Source organism: Nannobrachium achirus (assembly GCF_963921795.1).
Source record: "Nannobrachium achirus genome assembly, chromosome: 1".
NCBI lineage: Eukaryota > Metazoa > Chordata > Actinopteri > Myctophiformes > Myctophidae > Nannobrachium > Nannobrachium achirus.
Window position 1 is genome coordinate 5,578,522 of NC_137810.1, and position 24,932 is coordinate 5,603,453.

General features: G+C 41.6%; 1 protein-coding gene across 1 annotated transcript in view; it reads left to right on the forward strand.

Annotated features, from left to right (window-relative positions):
* Positions 1 to 9,498: 9,498 nt before the first annotated feature.
* The window catches only part of shroom2a (shroom family member 2a), a 122,214-nt gene continuing 106,780 nt past the window's right edge, over positions 9,499 to 24,932 (forward strand). Inside the window, 2 exon segments of the mRNA XM_080734794.1 lie at positions 9,499 to 9,729; positions 16,290 to 16,548. Of these exon segments, the coding sequence (XP_080590920.1) occupies positions 16,306 to 16,548 (243 nt within the window). The 5' untranslated portion in view covers positions 9,499 to 9,729; positions 16,290 to 16,305.

Consider the following 24,932-nt stretch of genomic DNA (forward strand, 5'->3'; position numbering starts at 1 on the left):
CTGACATGTAGAACCCTGTAGGAATCAGTGTAACTCTGGAGGATTGTACTGACATGTAGAACCCTGTAGGAATCAGTGTAACTCTAGAGGATTGTACTGACATGTAGAACCCTGTAGGAATCAGTGTAACTCTAGAGTTACACTGATTCCTTACACTGATTCCTACAGGGTTCTACATGTCAGTACAATCATGTAGAACCCTGTAGGAATCAGAGAGCCCTCCTAGCGCGCTGGAGGAGATTGTACTGACATGTAGAACCTTGTAGGAATCAGAGAGCCCTCGCAGTGTGCTAGAGGAGATTGGACTGACATGTAGAACCCTGTAGGAATCAGTGTATCTCTAGAGGATTGTACTGACATGTAGAACCCTGTAGGAATCAGTGTAACTCTAGAGGATTGTACTGACATGTAGAACCTTGTAGGAATCAGAGAGCCCTCGCAGCGTGCTAGAGGAGATTGGACTGACATGAAGAACAGACCAGACACTCATCATCAACATCACTCGCCTTCAACCAGATACCCTCCTGTATGGAGTCTAGTACGTTGGTTCTCAACCTGTGCAACATTGTTTCCTCACTCAGTAACAGTAAACAAACCAACATAAAGTTTAAGTGTATACAGGGTTTATCTGCACATTCTAAAGTGACAATTTAAGGACGTTTTAATAGCTCTAAAATGACAAATTAAACATTGGCCAAATTGTCAAATATTAGAGGCAGACATTGTGAAAATAGTCAATCTACATGCTCACAACACCTCGCACCGCTCTCTGAGCTGTAAAATCTCATTGATTTTACAGTATAAATATTGGCGTCTCAGAGATTTGTCATTAAATACTAAATGCATGTCAAACTGCGGGTCCTTGAAATTATAATGATTGGGAATCACTGCTAGAGCTGTAAGAATCTCCTCTAAATGGGGGTCTCTGGCATATATTTTCAAATGGGCGTCTGTGGGCTGTCAATTTGGGGGTCCCTGACATGAAAAGGTTTGGGAACCACTGGTCTAGTTTCCAAAAGAGTGGGTCTGACTCTGGGTCTGGACCCAGACTTATGGGTCACGGACCAACTTTTATGAGTCACAACCGTAAAGTTTTTTTCAAAATTAAATTTTATTCATAAGAAAAAGGTTGCATAGTTCTACAGTATGTTGAGTTTTCTGTATATTCCAAAACACCAGTTACACTGTATTACAATATTACTGATCTGTGAACTGGATTTATGTTGTTAGTTTGAACCACGGTTATTATAGTAGTAACTAAAACTGAGGAAATGACAAAAAACACAGGTGAAAACAAAGCCCTACTACTAGGTTTGCAGATCTACAAACTCACCACAATGCTTCATGGTGTGGGCTTGTAGATCAGTTTCTCACAATCATTAACCCTAGAATAGGAGAGCTACTGTTCACTGGAATATAAATTACATACAAACTAACTAAAATCATTTAGAAAATGGCCTAATGTCATTTTCTATTCCACAATACTTTTTCTGACCCGTTTTGATAAATACCCCATAATTACAACATTATGATAATAAAAACACTGCATTAAACTAAACTACGCCTTTTCACAGAATTGGCTAAATTAAACTAGCAAACCTCCTTTGAAAAGAGAAAATTAAAACCTAAATAGAAAAAAATAACAAACATAAAAACTATAATAACCTTGGTTTGAACTACATACTCCTGGGTTTAGAGTCTGACCAGAAGTGAACAGGCAGAACTCCTTGTTATTGCTGTTAGTCACCTTGTTGTATAAATCATTGTTATTACTATTAGTCACCTTGTTGTATAAATCCTTGTTATTGCTGTTAGTCACCTTGTTGTATAAATCCTTGTTATTGCTGTTAGTCACCTTGTTGTATTCAAAAGAAAGTCTTAAAGTATTCCATTTATTAAAACCAAAGAGTTATGTTTCCTCTTGAAGTTTCTTTCACCTTGCATGAAGAATTGCACACTGTTCTGTTGGGCTGAACTATAGCTTTTACTATTGGGTCATAGTTGTAACTTGAATGCTCAAAGCCAGGTGCTTGAACTCATGACCCTGAGTATTATTGTTAGAAATGTCCCACTGTGATGATGTGTTATACCTTGTTATAGTATTACTGTAGTCAAAACCTCTCAAAATGCACACAGCTTGTAGATTGACCACTTTACATTTCAGGACCAATGCAGAATGTCAAACTAGAATACAATGTATTAAATATAATATTTTACTGCCTTTGCTACGCAAGAAAAACTAGGTGGTGTTGATTTAAAGCTGCAATTCATAATTGTCATGTCCCACCCAGGATTGGAACCCGATTTGATCCCTACGCGATAGCCGAAATTTGAGCTTTGAAGGAGAGCTGGCTGGGAAAGATGATGGGACATTTCCCTTTCAATGTCATGCAATAGCTCGTTTCAACCAGCAGGTGTCCTACCGCACCACAGGATCTAAACGTCTCAGTAGAATAGCAGGGAGACCTGCTATTGTTATATGTTAAATTGTATTTTCATTCTAGGTTGATTAAATTAATGTTTTATTCATAATAAAATAGTTATGGATGGACAAAGACACCAGTGCTGTTGAAAAATCGTCTCCTTTTTTCATTTTCTCATGTAGGCCTAGTGAGGTGTTTGTTCACATTGGAAGCAGTGGATCAGTGCTAAAGTTATACATAAAAGACAAAGGCTTGTGCTGCTGATTACATGTTACTGGTATTTGCTGAGTTTCCCTGTGAATGAAAAGTGCATTACAAATACATTTATTATTATTTGTGTCCAGGTTTTCTTTTTACATTGTTTCCCCACAACAAGCCTGATGATGCACACACAGGCCTACTGGAGGTAAATCAACAGGGGGTCCGGGACCCTAGGGGGTCCTCAGAGTTACTACAGGGGGTCCTCCAAATCTTTGTGAGACAGAAACTATTTTTTTCTCCTTTTTTATATTAACCAATTGAACCCTAGTGTCCATATTATTTTAGCCGAAAATAGCAGATCTGCGAGGCGTTGTGAACTTGTAGATCGGCTATTCTTTGGCAAAGAGGTTTGGTGTAGAGGGGAAAAGAGCAGACAAGTAGGCTACAGAGTGAAAGGTCAAGTTTATTAAGTATTGAAGGTTCAATTGGTTAAATATCTGATATCACAAATTGACATGAATGATCTAAAATATAGCCTACTGTAGCTCTGGTCCATCGCGTCACCTCCCGGTGACGCTCTGACAGACCCGTCGGGAAATGGCTAGACTCCAGTATCTCAGCCCCTCCGAGCGCTCAACATCAGTCAAAATAAACTAAACTACTTCACTACTCACCAAACCAAAGGTAGTTTTGCGTTGTTGAAAGTCTATTCTCCGCGGTGGTAAACCTCTCAGCACCCCACCTACTCTGTAAAATACATTATTTTTAGCATGAAATAAAGTGCATTCAACTCGACCGCCGCTTATTTCCGGGTTGTGAACCATTGTATCTGCGGTGGCCGCTAGGTGGCTCGAGGTGGGTGCGTTTTATTTCATGACAAAAATAATGTATTTTACAGAGTAGGTTGGGTGCTGAGGGGTTCACCACCGCGGAGAATAGACTTTCAACAACGCAAAACTACCTTTGGTTTGGTGAGTAGTGAAGTAGTTTAGTTTATTTTGACTGATGTTGAGCGCTCGGAGGGGCTGAGATACTGGAGTCTAGCCATTTCCCGACGGGTCTGTCAGAGCGTCACCGGGAGGTGACGCGATGGACCAGAGCTAAGCCTACTGATGATTGTGCTGTAAACAATGAAACTTCTATGAACAGTTTGTGGGGGTCCCTGCTTCATCTCTCTCTCAACTAAGGGGTCCTTGGCCTGAAAACGTTGAAGACCCCTATTTTACTTCTGACGTGACGCGCCACTGCTCACGCTTGACGCGTGATATTGAAACGTAACGGCATTGCCACATAGAGTAGTCTGGTAGGAGGCTATAGGGCCCACGCACCCGAAAGATATATTTTTCTAACCTACCTTTTTAGAATCCTTAAGGTGTCTAGTTAATGAATTTTGATGTTCCCAGAGCCAATTTGTGTCCGATATATGTTTTTTTTAACCATATGTTGTGTCCGTCCTGGATTTTCGGCTGTGAAAAATACAAACTTTAAATCAACATAGCTTGTGAACTATACATCCGACAGAAACCATTCACCCCATTTTATGTTCGTTTTTGCGAGATGAATTGATTGATATGAAGATTTGCCATGGTTCCATCATGTATAGTGCATTAAAACCCAAATAAACAGAAAAAAAGTTAAAATTCGCCTAAAATGGATCACAACAACTCCTCCCCCATGCACCCTATTGATATATTTTTTCAAACATTTGCATTTTTACAATCTTCAAGATGTGTAGTAAACAAATGTTGATGTTCCCCACTTGAAATATTGACACATGTATGTTTATTCTGGCATAGTGTTTGCTATAGTGAATTTTCGAAAATGCAAAAAAGAGAATGTAAAATCTACATAAGGTCTTAACTATACATTATTCTGAGACAAATGTCCAATTTGTCTGTTTCATTTTGGCATGAGGCATTGAGGGAGATGGCTGGTGACATAATATGTATATTTATGGATCATCAATACTCAAATAAATGCTAAAATGCAGGCAATTCAATAGGCAGAATGGGGCCAGAGGACATTTACCAATACAAATGAAGTTTATTTTTTATTTTATTTTATTAAAATTGTTAATATGATTGCTTTGGGTGCTTGATACACACATCCCATCCAAATTCAAAACATAGTCCCAGGTTTTAATTTTGCCTACAGTTTTGGATATCTGCAAACAATTTCAAATATACATGACGTCTTCATTAAATTATATGCATAGACAAATGATCCTATTTTGTTTTATTTTGGCATGACATGTCATGCCAAAATACCATTTCATGCCAAGATTTGATTCTAGACAACCTCAAGTTTCCAATGGAACCAACCTTGTCATGCTACCTTGTCGGGCAGGGGGGTAAACGCCTAATGATTCAAATGCGTGAAAGCCTCCCCTGTACAGACATGCCAAATTTAGGACAATCTCAAGAACCATTAAGTTTTTATTACTGTCTTTATAGGGGCGGCATAGCTGAATGGTTAGGGAGCCCGCCTGGAGAACCAAAGCCCCTGGTTGACCCAGGTTTGATTCCAGGCAAGGGTTTGTCTGTCTGTCTGTCTGTCTGTCTGTCTGTCTGTCTGTCTGTCTATCTAGACCACTGCATCTCGACTCAACACAATTACCGGTAAAAGCACATTTCTAAAGCACATTTAACATGACCAGGTCACCCAAAGTGTTGTACAGTTAAAATAGAAAACGACATAACAATGCAATATATAAAGACATTTACAATAAAATACCAATGAATACCAAAATAAACAAAAGCTAAACATTAGCATCAGTAAAGGAAAATCATGGACTGCCAGTCTCAGCTAAAGACCAGGCAAGTCTTTAATAAAGTCATGAAATATCAGTCGACTGGGCAGCTCTTGATGTGTAGGGGCAAGCTGTTGCAGAGCCTGGGCTGTCCTGCATAGACCACAGTAGTGCATCTGTTGACCACTGTACAACATCTGTAGACCACTGTTGTCCACCTGTAGACCATTCTAGTACATCTGTAGAGCACTGTATTGCATCTGCAGACACTATAGTATTATGTAGGCCACTCTACGACATATATAGACCACTGTAGTACATCTGTAGACCACTGTTGTGATCTGTAGACCATTCTAGTGCATATATGTGGGCCACTGTTGTGTTCTGTTGACCACTCTAAGGCATCTTCAGACCACTGTACTACATCTATAGAACACTGTAATGCATCTGTACAGTACAGCACTTTGGATGACCTGGTCATGTTAACGTGCTTTAGAAATGTGCTTTTAATTGTGTTGAGTTGAGATGCAGATACCTATTTTCCTCCACACACATGGACATTGGAACCCTTGCCTGGAATCTAACCTGAGTCAACCAGGGGCTCTGGTTCCCCAGGCGGGCTCCTTAACCATTCAGCTATGCTGCCCCTATACAGACAGTAAAAAAAGCTACATGGTTCTTACCCAACACTGCATGAGATTGTCCTAAATTTGGCATGTCTGTACAGGGGGAGGCTTTCACGCATTTACATTCACATAAATCAAGGAGAAAGCTCAAGGGTCCATTTGAAAATTGGTGATGGCCATTTATCTCCAGGTGGATCCTCACATGATCCTCTGGATAATGGACTTCCTCCTTAAAAGGGAGCAGTTTGTTAAGGTCAACAACTCCTCGTCTTCTGTCCTGATTACATCTACTGGTGCCCCCCAGGGGACAGTGATTTCCCCAGTCCTGTTCTCCCTCTATACCAACAACCTGAGGGGCTCAGACAGTGTGAGCATGGCTGTGAAGTTTGAGGACGATACTGCTCTGGTGGACACCTCAAACTGCCCTGCTCACTTTGAAGAGGAAGCAGAGAAGCTCCACCAGTGGTGTGAGGAGCACTACCTCCAGCTGAATGTGAAGAAGACTAAAGAGCTTCTCATAAGCCCCCGGAGGAAGGATGATGACCTCGACCCTGTTCCTCAGCTGACACTGGGTGGAGAGCTGGTGGAGAGGGTCAGCAGCTACAAATATCTTGGGACCACTATTGACAGTGGGTTGACTTTTAATGACAGCACACAGGCCATCTTTGCAAAGTGTCAGCAGCGGACCTACCTCCTACGGAGGCTGAGATATATGGATGTTGCCCCCCCCCCCCCCCCCCCCCCCATCCTTCGCAGCTTTTACATCTGCCATATAGAGAGCCTCCTTACCTTCTCCTTCCTGGCCTGGTACGGGGGTCTCTCAGAGGCCAACCTCAGTGGGGTCTAAGCTATGTGGGATGCAGTGCTCTGCCCTTCAGCATCTCTATGACCAGAGGACAGTGAAAAAAGCAGCAAAGATCGCGAGAGACCCAACTCATAATCTCAGCACCTGCTTCAAGATCCTGCCCTCGGGTAGGAGATATGACGCCTCTACACTCAAGAGGGCAAAGGCCAGTGCCAGTTTCATCCCCTCTGCCATTAGGCCCCTCAATAAACACAACCCCCAGTGTTCCATCCACAGTGTGGATGGAGGCCTTTGCTTTCTTTTAAATACCTTTTAATATTTAGAATTATTTTATACTTTTTATAGAACTCAAGTACTTTGCTGGGTGTTTTATTGTATTGTATATTTATGTATTGTCTTGATATGCACTGACCCGAGCAAAACAAATTTTCCTCGTGGATAATAAAGATATCTAATCTAATCTAATCCCTTGCCAAAATGTTGTCCATCTTTGAATCATTAGGCATTTACCCCCCTGCCCGACAAGGTGGCATGACAAGGTTGGTTCCATTGGAAACTTGAGGTTGTCTAGAATCAAATCTTGGCATGAAATGGTATTTTGGCATGACATGTCATGCCAAAATATAACCAAATAGGGTAATTTGTCTATGCATATCATTTAATTAAGACGTCATGTATATTTGGGTTAGGGTTACTGTAGGCAAAATTAAACCCTGGCTCTAAAGCACCTAAAGCATTCATATTAACAATTTGAAAATAAATAAATAAAATAAACTTCATTTGTATTGGTAAATGTCCTCTGGCACCATTCTGCCTATTGAATTGCCTGCATTTTAGCATTAATTTGAGTATTGATGATCCATAAATGTACATATTATGTCACTAGCCATCTCCCTCAATGCTTCATGCCAAAATGAAACAGACAAATTGGACATTTGTCTCAGAATAATGTATAGTTAAGACCTTATGTAGATTTTACATTCTCTTTTTTGCATTTTCGAAAATTCACTATAGCAAACACTATGCCAGAATAAACATACATGTGTCAATATGTCAAGTGGGGAACATCAACATTTGTTTACTTCACATCTTGAAGATTGTAAAAATGCAAATGTTTGAAAAAATATATCAATAGGGTGCATGGGGGAGGAGTTGTTGTGATCCATTTTAGGCGAATTTTAACTTTTTTTCTGTTTATGTGGGTTTTAATGCACTAAACATGATGGAACCATGGCAAATCTTCATATCAATCAATTCATCTCGCAAAAACGTACATAACATGGGGTGAATGGTTTCTGTCGGATGTATAGTTCACAAGCTATGTTGATTTAAAGTTTGTATTTTTCACAGCGAAAATCCAGGACGGACACAACATATGGTTAAAAAAAACATATATCGGACATGAATTGGCTCTGGGAACATCAAAATTCATTAACTAGACACCTTAAGGATTCTAAAAAGGTAGGTTAGAAAAATATATCTTTCGGGTGCGTGGGCCCTATAGCCTCCTACCAGACTAGAGCGCTCGTTTTCACAGTTATTGTCCACGACACTGCAAGCGGCGCGAAGGCCAGCGGACCTTGGCCGCGAAGAGCGGGCCAGGGCCGCGCGACCGGCGGAGCGCCGCGCGAGTTACGAAGCCGTGGTGAATGCAATCGTTCTATTTATGCCCAGGCCGTGGCGTAAGGCCTGGGCAAGCGCACGATAAACGCAATGATAATTGGGGTTTGGTGCACCTCGCGCGGTCCAAGAGACCACAACGGAGCGCTCCCTACGTCCGGTTCAGCCAATCACAAGCTTCAAAAATGAGTCCGGGGCGTGGCTTGCGCCAATGCCGTTACGTTTCAATATCACGCTTACAGGTCAAACACTCACTTCCGCGGAGCGGCGCTGTTTGACCCATCCACCCACCCGTAGATTACTGCGTTGTCATGGAGACGCGTGGCTCGCATAGAATTCTTACTCTACGATAGGAAATGACATAATACAATTTAGTTGATACAAAATAAAAGGATAACAGTTGATTGGGAAAGCTTGAAACACGCGAATAGGTTCATCTATCATATAGAGTGGAAGTTACAACCATTTGTTTCTGAACGGTTCACGCAACCCAGGCACTGTTACACGGACATTGGTTACCTATCCAATACTGCAAGTGCATTGTTCAGTCTGTGCTGAAGCTTTCTCGTTTGTTTAAACTAAACTCATATTTTTAAAACTTGGCCTGGAACATTCTGCATAATGAGTACTAGTCCTACTAGAAGGCCTACTCATGTTTGTGGTCCATTTTTATGCCAATACTTGTAGGCCTACTTTTACTCAAGTACATTTTCAATGCTGAACTTGCACTTGTAACAGACGTATTTCTACAACAGGGTACTTTTACTCACCACAGAACCAAACCAACCTACTAGTGAGTGAGTCAATGTAAACGTATGTTTTCTCGTGCCAATAAATAATAAAACTCCTTTGAATTGAAAATTGAGTGACATTATTCGATAGGTCACCTACACGGGCGTGACACCAGCATCCCGGGTGTTTTTCCAAACAGCAGATGGCAGCAGAGAGTCTCTTTGTGTGTGTGTTACCTGTTGATCATCCATGGAAACCCAACACTAGACCTGGGACTGTGTTAATGTGAGGAGGCTAGCTCACACTGCTAACTACAACACTGATCACACACACACTCTGAAGAGAAGCACACACACACTGCATCCAACAACAACAACAATAACAGCAACAACACACACACACATCACGGGGTTTACAGTGAAGGCGACAGCAGCGACAGATCAGTGTGTTCATGTGAAGTGACTTTATTTCATCATTCTAACTAACATGTAGGATGAGTCATAGAGTGTCGTGTACCTAGCAGGACAACACAGCACACACACAGCCCTACCACCAACACCACTCTACTGCCAGGTAAGACCACTAACTACTATTATTATGTGTGTTTTATGAGATTAAGATGATTCCCACTAAAACTATGGACCTGATATATAGTATAGAACAGTGTATCTCAAACCTTTACATTTCAAGGTCTCCCCCTTAACTCTGACAGTATACAAATGGAACCAAATTTGGTTCCATTTGTATACTGTCAGAGTTACAGACTTGTATGGGTGAATTTAGACTCTACATAAAGGAACCCACAAAGTCCCTAGAATCCACTTTGAGAAACACTGGTATAGAATGATGTGTTTTAACCTAGCTCCTTTCGGAACCCCTCACTCCACTGCTACGCAGCTCGTGGAGTGAGGGGTTCCGAAAGGAGCTAGTTTTAACCGTGGGACTTTACAAATAACAAGTTGGTTACAAGTTGTAAACTCAACAGTTACAAATGGATACTCCAGCAGCACTATGTAATGGTGGTTTTATCTCATTCATGTTGTTTATACACGCTCATGTTTCCCTTTGCTCGTTATTAATGAGTTTGTTTCCACACATAGACTGGCTGGCTGCTACCGAGGTTTTTCTCCTTTTAAAGTAAATGTTTGTCACTCAGTCAGTGTTTCAAAGCCAAACAGGAGTCAGTCGATGATAATATGGTGAAGAGGAGGGAGGTTTTCTTTCTGCTTCCAAGTTCTCCTCAAATATGGTGTTTTAATTCCTAACGCACAAAGTTATCATCTTACAACAGGTGTTTATTATGCAGCTGTGGATATTTATATAAGTTTTCTACTGCTTTGGTTCTCAAAAGTGGGGTCAGGGGTCCTTGAGGGAGTTCAGGGGGTCCCCAGCTAAATCATAGTTATAGGAACCAAATAGACCCTTATGTGGTCTTTAACCAGTTGTACACTCTCTGAGTTAAATTAACATTGATTTTTGGGGTCTCTGAGATGGAAATGCCACTAAATGGGGGCCTGTAACCTAATGCATGTCAAACTGGGGGGGGTCCTTGAAATTAAAATGGTTGAGAATCACTGCTAGATAGCCATAAAGATCTTCTCTTACGGGGGGAATAAGTGTCAATTTGGACTGGAGGTCCTTGACATGAAAACAATAGAGAGCCAGTGTTCTACTGGATCTGTTGGAGAGCAGTTAGGTTGCCTAGTAATATAGTATCATTGTAGTGAACATTCACACATCAGAGTCCCACTCAGTCCCATAGTGTGTGTCCCCACAGTGATCACATCATCACTACATAACAATGTATCTTTGATCATCATCACCTCATCACAGCTTCCAGGCTTTTAATTCACTGCTTTCTCGCTTGAGGATGGAGAGTCTATTGTTGACTTTCACACGCTGTTGGTAATGTTGACTAATGTTGTTTAAACATATCCCCACTGATGTTGGTTATTATTATCTCTGAAATGTATGGAGTTGTAGTAGGACTGCTTGGTCCAAACTACAGTTTATAAGTACTTAGTCAGAGATGTATATCTTTTTTAAATAATACATTTTAGATCTGCTTCATTTTTACCTCACTGGTACTATTTACAGCTGCATTACTGTGTGTGTGTGTGTGTGTGTGTGTGTGTGTGTGTGTGTGTGTGTGTGTGTGTGTGTGTGTGTGTGTGTGTGTGTGTGTGTGTGACGTGTGTGTGTGTCATATCATAATGTACAGTCCCTCCAAAATGACTGACACAAAGACTGAGAAAAGTATAATAGTGGAATCTGCTTGGCTAATACTTTTCTATGAGTGACCATCATTGAGAAGTCGGTGGAACAGACCAAAACCAACAGCCTGTTTGTAAAATGATAAATCTATGGGTTTAATATTTATGACACCCTGTGAGGTCTTTACTCCTCATGCAAGGAGAACCTGATCAAACATTACAGGACCTTTCTTGTAATGTTTGATCGTGTCAGATTGACTTATCAAGGGATCTTCAGGGCTGTTGTGTCTTAGAGCAGTGTTTCTCAACCTTTTTTCTGCATGGGCACACTTTTCAAGTCCCAAGAATCCATGGGCACACCAACATACAGTAATACGGGGGTGTAAATATCGTCACTGTCGGGAAGAAACCTTGTATCTCCAAGTATCAAATGTGTAAGTTTCTTTGCAAAGTAAAGCCCTGCTTCATCATACAAGGCTGTCGCACAACAGTAGTGAAAACAGCAGATCTACAAGCACACAACGCCTCGCACCGCGAGGCGTTGTGTGCTTGTAGATCGGCTGTTTTTTTTTTAGTTTAAATCATTTTTAAAATGATAAGGGGCACACCAAAGGTCCCCAGGCACAGTGGTTGAGAAACACTGAGAAACACAGAGTCAGAGAACCTTTGAAGATCCTTGATATCTGTTGTGTTTATGAAATGAAATGAATGTCCCTTTTCACCTCAGACCACATGTTTTCTACTGGCTCTTGGTCTGGACTTTGTTGAGGTCAGTTCAGAACCCGTAGGCCAGTGATTCTCTACCTTTTTCATTTCAAGGACCCCCAGGTTCATAAGGCCACGGACCCCCATTTCATACAACGAGTTTATCTCTGGGACCCCAATTTGCACTGTACAATTCTCAGTGTTAACTTAACTCGGAGAGTTTAGAAATGGAACTTATGGAAATTATGGGTCCATTTGAGCTCCTTGAGTAAAACAGACTCCCAAGAAGGGTCCATTTGGACCCCTGGTGGTCTCCAGAGCCAGTGTTGAGAAGCAGTGCTTTAGGCTACTTTCATGTTCAGTGAAGCGTGTCTGTGTGGTTGGTTGTTGACCTGAGGTCACTGTGTGGTGAAAGATCCACTTGCAGTCAGGACTCAGTTTGTGGTCAGAGCAGAGGCACTGATATTCTGGCCTAAACTAACCTGATACACAGAATGCACAATGTATTATTCCTTTGATCAAGGTACTGTAAGCCCCCCTGCATGCATTGACACTAAGGCTTGCCCACCTGCCCCCGGCAGGTAAATAAAACTTTCAGGCAGGTGAAGTTTGCTTTCAGGTTGCCCGACAGGGCAAGTGCTCATTTGAGAGGAGACGCAACCGTCTATAAACACCAGATACAGTATCTGTCTAAACATCTGAACATGGCCAGCGCGCTCCATTTTCTGGTCTGTGGAATGTAACAAGTGTGAAACCACAGACATATTCAATCTTGTACTGTAGGTATTTGGTATTTGGAGGTAATTGAGCGGTAATTAAAATCTTACCAATCATTTTATAATGGACAATTTACTTTTCAGGGCAAGTGGGCATGACCTTTGGGCAAGTAGAACATGACCTGTACTTGCCCGACGGGCATGTGTCTCTGAGAGCTTAGTGCCAACCCCTGCCCCCTGTATTACTGTCTGGCAGATATCAATGACCCACCACCATATTTGACTGAGATTTGATTTGCTTGCTTCCCGGGGCCGATGCAAAGCATGCAGATGCTGCTAGATACTACTGTATGTATGAAGTTCAACCCTTTCAAACATCCCTATTTAGAATCTGGTATCAGCTACTCTACGAGCCCGTAGATCGGTTAACCCTAACTTGTGAATTGGTTATTTTCTAAAATCTTTTTGAAACTGTATGCCTATAATGACATGCCCAAAATACAGTGACAACATGTTACTGTACAAGTAAAGACTGTGTCGATATTTCGACATAACATTTGTTCTACATCCCAGTATTTCGACACAGGTGAATGTTAACCTGGTGAAATGCTAACCTGTGACACTGGTGAATGTTAACCTCTATCTATGCCTAAACCAAACCCTAACCCTAACCTCAGTAACCCTGACACTGGTGAGTAGCTAACCTGCCGATGCCCGTTGTCGAAATATTGGGACGTAGAAATAGTGAGATTTCCCCATCAAGATGCTCTATGGAATAGCCAAGCAACAGGGAGTGCAATGCAGAAACCCACCCATGGGTGTACAAGAGCCTGGCCAAAGGAACACACTGAGTTTCAGTTTAACATTTGAGCCATGCAAGGACTGTGAAATGGAAAGGTGGAGGGAGGCAGAGCTTTGCCAGCAGTGTTGACATCATTATAGGAGAGGGTCATCAAATTTAAATATCACAAATTGAATGTGTGATTTGTTGCATGACTGAGTGATTAGAAATGTTAATTCGATCAGCGGGTTGTCTGCTGATTACCTCTGTACTTAATTAGCCTAATTTTAATGGTCTCCTTTTCCCTTTTGATCAGGATCTTTGATCAAAGAGTGTAGTTATTGACTAATAGACAAGTGAATACTGATGAATTGTGTACTCTGTCTGACAAATTCAGTGTTCCTCGTATTTTACATAGTTTATTTAATTCAATAAAAAAGGCAATGTGAAATACGTTGAACAGTAAATTTTGGTTCCTGTGTTTATTGGCATACTACTGTATGTATCAATGAATGGATGGATGTTTTCAGAGTTGTCACCTGAGTTGTGTAACTTTTTCATTAACTTCCTCTGGTCTGGTGATGACGGGGAGAAGAGGGATTGTTTTACATTCATGTTCTCTTATTTCCTGGGAAAACAGGAAGTGATGTCAGAGCACAGTATAGTGCTGACAATAACAAAATGACCGGCAGAATTTAACATGTGGATCTTATAGGATAATAGTGGGTGACAAATTCATCAATTGAAACATGCAATGTTTTTTGGAAGCACTGTAGACTACTTTTGTTTGCTTCTGTTGATTCGTCAATAAAGGTCTCAGTTTTACATTAACTAAAGAAAGTGGAAAGCCGCCCTTTATATTTCTTAGGTACAGAGTGCAATTGGACAATTTGGCCTATGGGTGGCGCTGGAGGGGTCATCATTAGGGTGCATAATGAAGCTTTAGTTTGACATATCCTGTTTGAGGCCAAAGGATTGGATGGACATACTCACACCACCACTGTTAAATTGTGATTTCTACTTAGTTGTGTGCCGGTGTCCTATTCTGAAATGTGCTGATGTACAAGTAGGGCTGTCACCATTATGACATTTTAAATAACAATTAATTGTCACTCAAAGTAATTGCCATTGACAATTACATTTCTGTTTGGCTCTTCGGCTTTGAAGTTGCACATGGCAATCATGACACATAACTTAAATAAACAAAGAAATTACTGACATATTTGACAATTTTATTCTTAAAAAAGGACGCGTTGTGAGCTTGTAGATCAGCTATTTCCACTACTTTTTGAAAGTGTGTGTAACTATATTGACATTTCTCAACATGGAAAACGATTATGACGATTATGCAAAATAATTGCGATTACCTCAAATAATTGCGATTAGTCGATTATGTAATAATTGTGACAAGCTGCAATCGGTGCAATCCGAGCTTGTAGTTTTTTGGTGTGCCACACCAGCGAGGCATTAGAGATACACAGCTACAGAAGCTAAATAAAAGAGGGAAATGTGCAGTAGTGTACACGTTCATTGTCCTAAGAGGGCATTTTGGTAACCCCATGTCCTGTCCTATAGTCAAGAAGCGCCACCATCAGGCCAATGTTTAGGCCTTGGTGGAAGTCAGCTGTTGGCACGTTCATTGTGTTTTGCCTCGCACTGCACATAAAGATATAATATTATGCATGTAGTTGTTTGTCAACATAGCTATGTGTGTCCTTGACATTGATGTCGTTGCCAGTAGGTTAACCTGGGTTAACCTAGTTTTAGAGGCTTGTTTAAGAACAGTGATGTGTCATCCAATGTTGTTTTGCCCAACTCAGAACAACTGTGCACTGTCACAACACACATTACAAATCAAATAGTTTTTTTCCTATCTTTGTGGGGAAATAAAAAATAACCACCAGTTGGCTGGTGAGTTTATCCACAAGTCATGTTTTTCCACATAATTAGATATCATCTGGAGATTTCTTTTCGTTTCTGTACTTTCATGACCTTTTCCTAATCGACCACGTTGGACACACTTTTCCAGGTACTTGGGGCCACGGTGGCTCAATGGGTTTGCACTGTTGCCTCACAGAAAGGCCGTTCTGGCTTTGAACCCGACTGGACTCTTTCTTTCTTTCTGTTTGCATGTTCTCTCCTGGTTCATGTGGGCTTTCCTCCCACAGGAAACATGATGTCTCTGTCGGGTAGAAACCTCATGTGTCCAAAACTGTTACTTTTCATGATTCAAATTCAATAACATCAAAAGTAGCAGATCTACAAGCTGGTTCAGTGCATGCTAGGTGGCTGTACTCTGTTCCTAGGGTGGTTCAATGCATGCTAGGTGTTGTACTCTGTTCCTAGGGTGGTTCAGTGCATGCTAGGTGCTGTACTCTGTTCCTAGGGTGGTTCAATGCATGCTAGGTGGCTGTACTCTGCTTCTAGGGTCGTTCAATGCAAAGGATGGATTTCTCTTTAAAGCAGTAGTATTTTGTATCAAGCCTTGAATTCAAAAAGAGTTCTTGGCTGAACGACTCGTTTAAGTAGTTACTTAAAGATATTTGAAATCACTATATTTGCTGCTTGTTCAGATAGTCTAAAGTGAGCCACTTAAGCCCTACATACTCAATCGTATGATAAATCGTGACACGTCACAATGGGACACGTTGAGAGCTTTGTCTGTTCGTCTATTTTAAAGTGCTAATGGTTTATTCTCTGTACCGTTCCCTCTCCCAGCAGCAGCAGCACCACCATGGACCCCGGAGGATGCACTATGGACCCCGGAGGATGCACTATGGACCCCGGAGGCTGCACCATGGACCCTGGAGGCTGCGTGGAGCAGACAGAAGGCTTCTGGACGCATCATGTGATGGAGGAGAGCAGGGAGGAGGACGCCCCCTGGAGGCTGGTGGACGTACTGCTGTCTGGGGGAGCGCCCTGGGGCTTCACCCTGAGAGGAGGCCGAGAGCACAGAGAACCTCTGCTCATCACTAAGGTACAATAATTACCCTCTGCTCATCACTAAGGTACAATAATTACCCTCTGCTCATCACTAAGGTACAATAATTACCCTATGCTCATCACTAAGGTACAATAATTACCCTATGCTCCTTACTAAGGTAAAATAATTACCCTATGCTCATCACGCTCATTACTAAGGTAAAATAATTACCCTATGCTCATTACTAAGGTAAAATAATTACCCTCTGCTCATCACTAAGGTAAAATAATTACCCTCTGCTCATTACTAAGGTACAATAATTACCCTATGCTCATTACTAAGGTACAATAATTACCCTATGCTCATTACTAAGGTACAATAATTACCCTATGCTCATTACTAAGGTAAAATAATTACCCTCTGCTCATCACTAAGGTACAATAATTACCCTATGCTCATTACTAAGGTACAATAATTACCCTATGCTCATCACTAAGGTAAAATAATTACCCTCTGCTCATCACTAAGGTACAATAATTACCCTATGCTCATTACTAAGGTACAATAATTACCCTATGCTCATTACTAAGGTAAAATAATTACCCTCTGCTCACCACTAAGGTAAAATAATTACCCTATGCTCATTACTAAGGTAAAATAATTACCCTATGCTCATTACTAAGGTACAATAATTACCCTCTGCTCATTACTAAGGTAAAATAATGACCCTATGCTCATTACTAAGGTACAATAATTACCCTATGCTCATTACTAAGGTAAAATAATTACCCTCTGCTCATTACTAAGGTAAAATAATTACCCTCTGCTCATTACTAAGGTAAAATAATTACCCTCTGCTCATTACTAAGGTAAAATAATTACCCTATGCTCATTACTAAGGTAAAATAATTACCCTCTGCTCATTACTAAGGTAACATAATTACCCTCTGCTCATTACTAAGGTAAAATAATTACCCTATGCTCATTACTAAGGTAAAATAATTACCCTATGCTCATTACTAAGGTAGAATAATGACCCTCTGCTCATTACTAAGGTAAAATAATGACCCTATGCTCATTACTCAGGTAAAATAATTACCCTCTGCTCATTACTAAGGTACAATAATTACCCTCTGCTCATTACTAAGGTAAAATAATTACCCTATGCTCATTACTAAGGTAAAATAATGACCCTCTGCTCATTACTAAGGTACAATAATTACCCTATGCTCATTACTAAGGTACAATAATTACCCTATGCTCATCACTAAGGTAAAATAAAATGATCCAGGACAGGAGAGTGGAGGTTAAATGGGCTGTAAGTGAAAAAACAAACAGCTCAGTGGTCTTGTGGTTAGAGTGTCCGGCTGTCCGCCCTGAGACTGGGAGGTCGGGGATCCCCGGTCGGGTCATACCAAAGACTCTGAGAAACGGGACCCAGTGCCTCCCTGCTTGGCATCAAGGGTTGGATTGGGGATAAGTCCCTGCGACATACTAGCGTCATGTCCAGGGGGTGTACTTGTACATCAAGCTGCCTCACGCTACAGAAACAGGAGATAGGCATCCTGAAAATGAGTTTTCTGTTGCTGTACAAACACTCTAGTCTATAGCAGTGATTACTGTGACAATATAGAGCTATTTAACACTTAGTTTGGCTTCCTCTGAGACACTCCATACACACACGGATTGGGTTCTCGGCTTCTCGCTGCTCAGTGTAAACACATGATATAGCTATACCTGACAGGCTGGTTAGGGTGGCACTGATAATGACTGGCAAAGCTAACATGCTACATTGCTAACTAAATATTAGCATATAGGGGTGATGGTGGGGTAAACTGTTGGGACTAAGGTGGACTGTAGTACTGTCATACAGTTGTTTGTTCACCTAACACTGTCCCCAATCTACAAGCTCTCAAATGCTCACAACTTATGTACATGGGAAAATATTTTCAGATAGGGGTCTGCGTACGAATACAGTAGGCTATATTAATTTGGGGGTCCTTGACATAAAAATGTTTGAGAACCAATGATGTAAACAACATTATAGGATTAGGAAGCAAACCCAAATAAGAGACTACACTTTGGAAACCATACCCCAAAAACACAACCCATATTTACTAGCAACTTTACAGAAAAACAAGCCCAAAGTCAATTACAATAAGCAGCCTTTGTTTGTGATGGGTTTGCATCGGCGGATTTACCACACGTTTACCCAGGTTTTCTATCTATGCAGTATAAGCCAAGGTTTAAGCCTTAAATATTTGGGTTTTGTCATTAAATTAAGCCTGTAAATATCCCCACTGTGAGTTATGAAGACCACATGTTTCATTTTTTAATTACACTAATTGCGTGTTGTTCACAAATTGTGAAAAGATTGTTGATTTGTGGAGGGATTACCAAAACATGTTAATGCCACTAGCATAAGCCTCTGTTTTGCTACACAGTCAAATCCTCACTCAGTCTTAATGTTATCCACTTGTAACTCAAAATGTAACTGGGTTTACATGTGAACACTTTCAGAGTTTAAATGAACCCAAAAATTCCACCATAAATGTGCAGGGGAACCCATGTTGGATATAACTTCACCCTCCCACACCCTCACCCTCCCACAGCATGTAGGCCTCTATAGAGGCCTACATGCTGTCCAGCATGAAGGCAGTTTATTTGATTAATCAAAATCTCTGAGCAATCTGTCTGCCTTAGGTTGACACAATAATCCATATAACAGCTTGACCCAATAACTCCCCTTGAGAAACTACCAAAATGTCACATTTATTTCACCATATCTTAACCACCATGTTATCCTTAACTAAATAACTTAAGCATCCCCGCGTTCCCTTTCTGAAGCGGCCACGCCAGACTGGTGTGACTTATGGGTTTATATTAACCGTGTTCCATTGCCATGTACGGAAGCGGCCTGTGTGTGTTTTGGCGGTGTTGTTTGTGTCTGTGTGGCACTTTATTGTGAGGTGAAAAAGGCAAACATAAAACATTCAGTCTCCTGTTCCTTCCTACAATCATTAGGTTTGTTTGTGGAAGCACACAATATGACTTCCCACCGGTTGTAGTGTGTGTGTGTGTGTGTGTGTGTTTGTGTGCGCGCGCGCGTGCGTGCGGTGAGGTAAGAGTGCCTCTTTTTTAGGGGTCATATTGGACATGCTTGCTTGTGGTGGACATTTTTTGTCAAAATTCAATGTTTTGCCACAGACACACAAAATGAGTGCACTGGTATGTAACTCATTTGGTTCCATTTGTGCCCTCTCAGAGTTATGGTTCTTGAGAATAAAAAGGTTTGAGAAACAACTGTTAGTGGATTCATAATGTGTGATACATAGTGTCATAGTAAGTCACAACGTGTCACAACGCGTCGCGTCGCTTGTAGATCTGCTTTTTTGGCAAATGTTCCTCCCCAGGAAAATGGCTCTTGATTATCGCGATAATATTGTAAATCACGATTTATTTTGTCACAATAATCGTGATATGAAAATGTCATATACTGTCCTTTCCCTATACTGTACCATTAGTTAGTATATGAGGCTTAATAATACTGTACCATTAGAGCCACTGCTATAAAATCCACACTGTGACTCCAGTCCTCTTGTTGACGGTTTAATGATTGACTTCAAAAGACCTTGCTCGTTATTTTGGCGGGTGCAAAACCACCGCCAGCTGCCTGTTTTGTTCTCTCTCTCTCTCTCTCGGTCTCTGTGTTTCTGTGTCATATCTGTGTTACTGTTGACCCAAACACACTCAAAGTCCAACTGCCGTCGCTCTCGGGTGAAACCCAGTTAAACAACAGCACAGTAGCGCAGAGCCCCGTTGAGACACGAACCCTTTCCAACCCCAGGAACCGCAGATTCTTTTAAAAGAGCATGTGATCCAAATAGGTAGAATTCTTGCTTAGTTTTTTAAGTCTGGCTAAGCTGTGAGATTGAACCCAAAAGGCCCTGCTTGCTGAATTCTGCCCAGTAAGCCATTATCCCCTACTCTAGTCACCACCGCACGGCAGTTTATTCAGCCTTGTGTTGTTGTCAGAGTGTCATTGCTTCTCCCACCATCCAGGAACCAGTTGGACTCATTTGCATCGCTTTGGTAAGACGTTAAATCAGCTGTTTTGCCTGCGTCTCTCCTTTATGTTTTACTTGTAGCTACAAGGAGACTTTGTCAGAATCATTTCAGTAATCCTTTAATGGTGTTTTGGGCTGGTGTGTGGATTCCTGTTGCATTAGTTTTAAGGAAGACTAGAGCATTAACGACTTGTGATTTATTTATTTTAAATTTTTTGAAGTCGACTCGACTCAGTAAAAAGTTGAGTTGAAGTCAACTTTATCGTTTGATGACGTCATCACATCACACACGACCCCCCAATTATTTTGGGGGGGTCCCCAGATGATTATTTTCAGCTATTTTTTTATTTGAACCCTGAAAATATATATTTTTATTTATTTTCAAGTACATTTCTACGTTCTTATGTTAACTTTGTGAACTTAAATGCTAATACATTGGACATAAAAAAGACTAGTACTAGTCATTAAGCTACTAATACAGACTGAAGTAATTAAAGATGGGCATGTTTGCATGTTTGAAATTGAAACAGCTGAAATCAATATTATATCAGTATTGCGATATTAACCTGCGGGCCGCATTAGGTGACCACCAGTTGCCCATGTATGGTTTAGGGCTTTAGCAGTAACAGGGCAGCCTGCAGTACCAGTAGAAGCTTTAGCAGTAACAGGGCAGCTTGTAGTACCAGTAGAAGCTTTAGCAATAACAGGGCAGCTTGTAGTACCAGTAGAAGCTTTAGCAGTAACAGGGCAGCTTGCAGTACCAGGAGAAGGTTCTGTTTGGGGCTTTAGCAGTAACAGGGCAGCTTGCAGTACCAGAAGAAGCTTTAGCAGTAACAGGGCAGCTTGCAGTACCAGGAGAGGCTTTAGCAGTAACAGGGCAGCTTGCAGAACCAGGAGAGGCTTTAGCAGTAACAGGGCAGCTTGCAGAACCAGGAGAGGCTTTAGCAGTAACAGGGCAGCTTGCAGTACAAGGAGAAGCTTTAGCAGTAACAGGGCAGCTTGCAGAACCAGGAGAGGCTTTAGCAGTAACAGGGCAGCTTGCAGAACCAGGAGAGGCTTTAGCAGTAACAGGGCAGCTTGCAGTACAAGGAGAAGCTTTAGCAGTAACAGGGCAGCTTGCAGTACCAGGAGAGGCTTTAGCAGTAACAGGGCAGCTTGCAGTACCAGGAGAGGCTTTAGCAGTAACAGGGCAGCTTGCAGAACCAGGAGAGGCTTTAGCAGTAACAGGGCAGCTTGCAGAACCAGGAGAGGCTTTAGCAGTAACAGGGCAGCTTGCAGAACCAGGAGAGGCTTTAGCAGTAACAGGGCAGCTTGCAGTACAAGGAGAAGCTTTAGCAGTAACAGGGCAGCTTGCAGTACCAGGAGAAGCTTTAGCAGTAACAGGGCAGCTTGCAGTACCAGGAGAAGAACGGTGGAATGTTGGAGCTGTGCTCCGTGTTCAGAACGTACTCCATTCCCCCTGACAGCCGCCAGCCTGCTGGAATGGCATGACGGAATACCATTTATCCAGGATTAGTGATCAGTGCCTTTCGGAGCGTTCCACAAATCACACACCTTTTGATTTATAAAGTTATCTGCCTGAGTTATAGGCGCACGTGTACTGTAGATCAACATGAAAGTATTGAACTCCCTTCTTCTAAACCGACCGACCTTGGAGACGCTGCCTGCCTCATATCTGGACTCACCATGGCTGTGGTTCTCAAAGTGGGGTCCGGGGACCCCCCAGGGGTCCTTGGGGTGGTTCCAGGGGGTCCCCCAGCATAATTAGTTGATAGCATCACAGTCATTTTAACCACTTTAACCATATGTTATACTTAAAAACACAGATACAGTACAATACAGTTCGTGCAGCACTGCTTGTACATCTGATATTTTTGAAAAATTGTAGGACATTTTTGAATAATTTAGACCACATAACAAGGCTGCTGTGTTAACTAAGGGGTCAGATGGATGGGTGGGCTGCGGATGTTTCAAGACTTTTAAGTGAGCCCTGATCCAGAACAGCCACAGACACACATGGTGAGGTGACATCTCAACTTGTAGATCTGCTATTATCACTAGTTTGGGTCTCGAGCGAAAACATTTGGGAACAACTAAACTGAACTAAGCTACGGAGCCTGTGCTGAAAACACTGCAATAGATGTTAAAACACTGCATTACTGTGATGAATAGATGTTGATTGATTATTAGATTTGGTCCCAGCTGGCTATGAAATGGTTGCCCTCTGTATTATAGCATTTAGCATGTAAGTGATGATAATCATTTTAGATTATGTCTTAACACAGGGTGTTAATGTGACTCTGAATGTATAGGAACAGACCCTTCTGGGTCAGTGTGTCTGTGTCTATGTTCCATAGTAGTCCTTTTACATCTCTAGTACTGTCTATAGAGCTACAAGTGATGGTTCACTTATTTAGTTAAATGACACATTTAATCGTCACTTTCTGCCTGGCATCCCTGTTTTTGGGTCATTGTAGGCCAACATCTTCAAAAATAGTGAACATGTTTGAGCTCACGTGAGCTTGTAGATCAGCTGTGTTTGATGTTTCTTTAGTAGTAGTGGTTCAGTTTGAACATCATTACTCAGTAGAGGTAGAAAAACCTTCAGCCTACAGTACTCCACGTCTCTTCACCAAAAAATAGCAGACGTACAAGCTCACAACGTATCACCATGTGATGCGTTGTGAGCTTGTTGATCGGCTATTTTTGGTGAATGTTCCACCTCAGAGTAGTGATGCTGGGGTTTAAGTGGTTAAATGCCAAGTATAAAAGTTATCATCGATCTGTCCTAATTATGGTAACAGATAATCTCAGGTTTTCCTCCTAGCCTATCTTAAGGGGAAAGAGTTACATATTTGACGCTAGGGTATTAACGACTTGTGATTTTTGCAAGTCGACTCGACTCGACTAAAAAGTTGAGTTGAAGTCGACTTTATCGTTTGATGACGTCATCACATCACACAGGACCCCCCCAATTATTTTGGGGGTCCCCAGATGATTAATTTAATGTGCAATATTGTTTTCTCACTCAACTGTAAACAAACCAACATAAAGTTTAAGTGTATAGAGGGTATCTGCACATTTCTAAAGTGACAATTTAAGGACTTTTTAATACCTCTAAAATGACAAATTAAACATTGTCCAAATTGTCAAATATATCCACGAGTTTCCAACGCCCCATAGTGCATTGCGCAGACGCTGTACCGAGCTTCCGGCGCCGCAGCCGAGTGTGATTTACAAGCTCACAACAGGCTGCATCTGCGACGTGACGTGAGCTTGTATGTCTGCTGTTAAACCGGAAGTGTGGTGCAAACAGGTCCAAATAATCTCCAGTAAACTCCCGCGGAAACAGGTGGATGCATGCTCACCATGTAGATCTGCTATTTTCACAATAGAACCATGTTATACCAAATGTAATGTAGCACTGTAATATTGGATTCCATCCTTGACAATAAGCAATCCTACTGTTTGAATGCTGTACAGATGCACACATGGAGCAAAAATAATGATAGAAAAAAATACAAAGGATTCTTTTTTTTTACTTCGACTTTCGACTTTCTCTGGTGGGAGTCGACTTGTGTGATGAAGTCGACTCAGTCGACTTTTTCGTTAATGCCCTATTTGACATAAATGTAAGGTTCTATAAAGTCACAGTGTAATTCAGGGGTGCTGTGGATGAGAATGTTATTTACCAAGATGTTTGAGAACCACCACAGTAGTATTGTATGCTTCAAAAACACAGTGAGAGCAGAGAGCATCTTGTTTGTGCCATGGAGAATGATTTCTAATGCATTTCATAACAGCCATACTGTAGGAGCAGTCAGACCCAGCGCTGTAGAGAGCTGAAACCATGGGTTCATAATACTGTAGGAGCAGTCAGACCCAGTGCTGTAGAGAGCTGAAACCATGGGTTCATAATACTGTAGGAGCAGTCAGACCCAGCGCTGTAGAGAGCTGAAACCATGGGTTCATAATACTGTAGGAGCAGTCAGACCCAGCGCTGTAGAGAGCTGAAACCATGGGTTCATAATACTGTAGGAGCAGTCAGACCCAGCGCTGAAGAGAGCTGAAACCATGGGTTCATAATACTGTAGGAGCAGTCAGACCCAGCGCTGAAGAGAGCTGAAACCATGGGTTCATAATACTGTAGGTGCAGTCAGACCCAGCGCTGTAGAGAGCTGAAACCATGGGTTCATAATACTGTAGGAGCAGTCAGACCCAGTGCTGAAGAGAGCTGAAACCATGGGTTCATAATACTGTAGGAGCATTCAGACCCAGCACTGAAGAGAGCTGAAACCATGGGTTCATAATACTGTAGGAGCATTCAGACCCAGCACTGAAGAGAGCTGAAACCATGGGTTCATAATACTG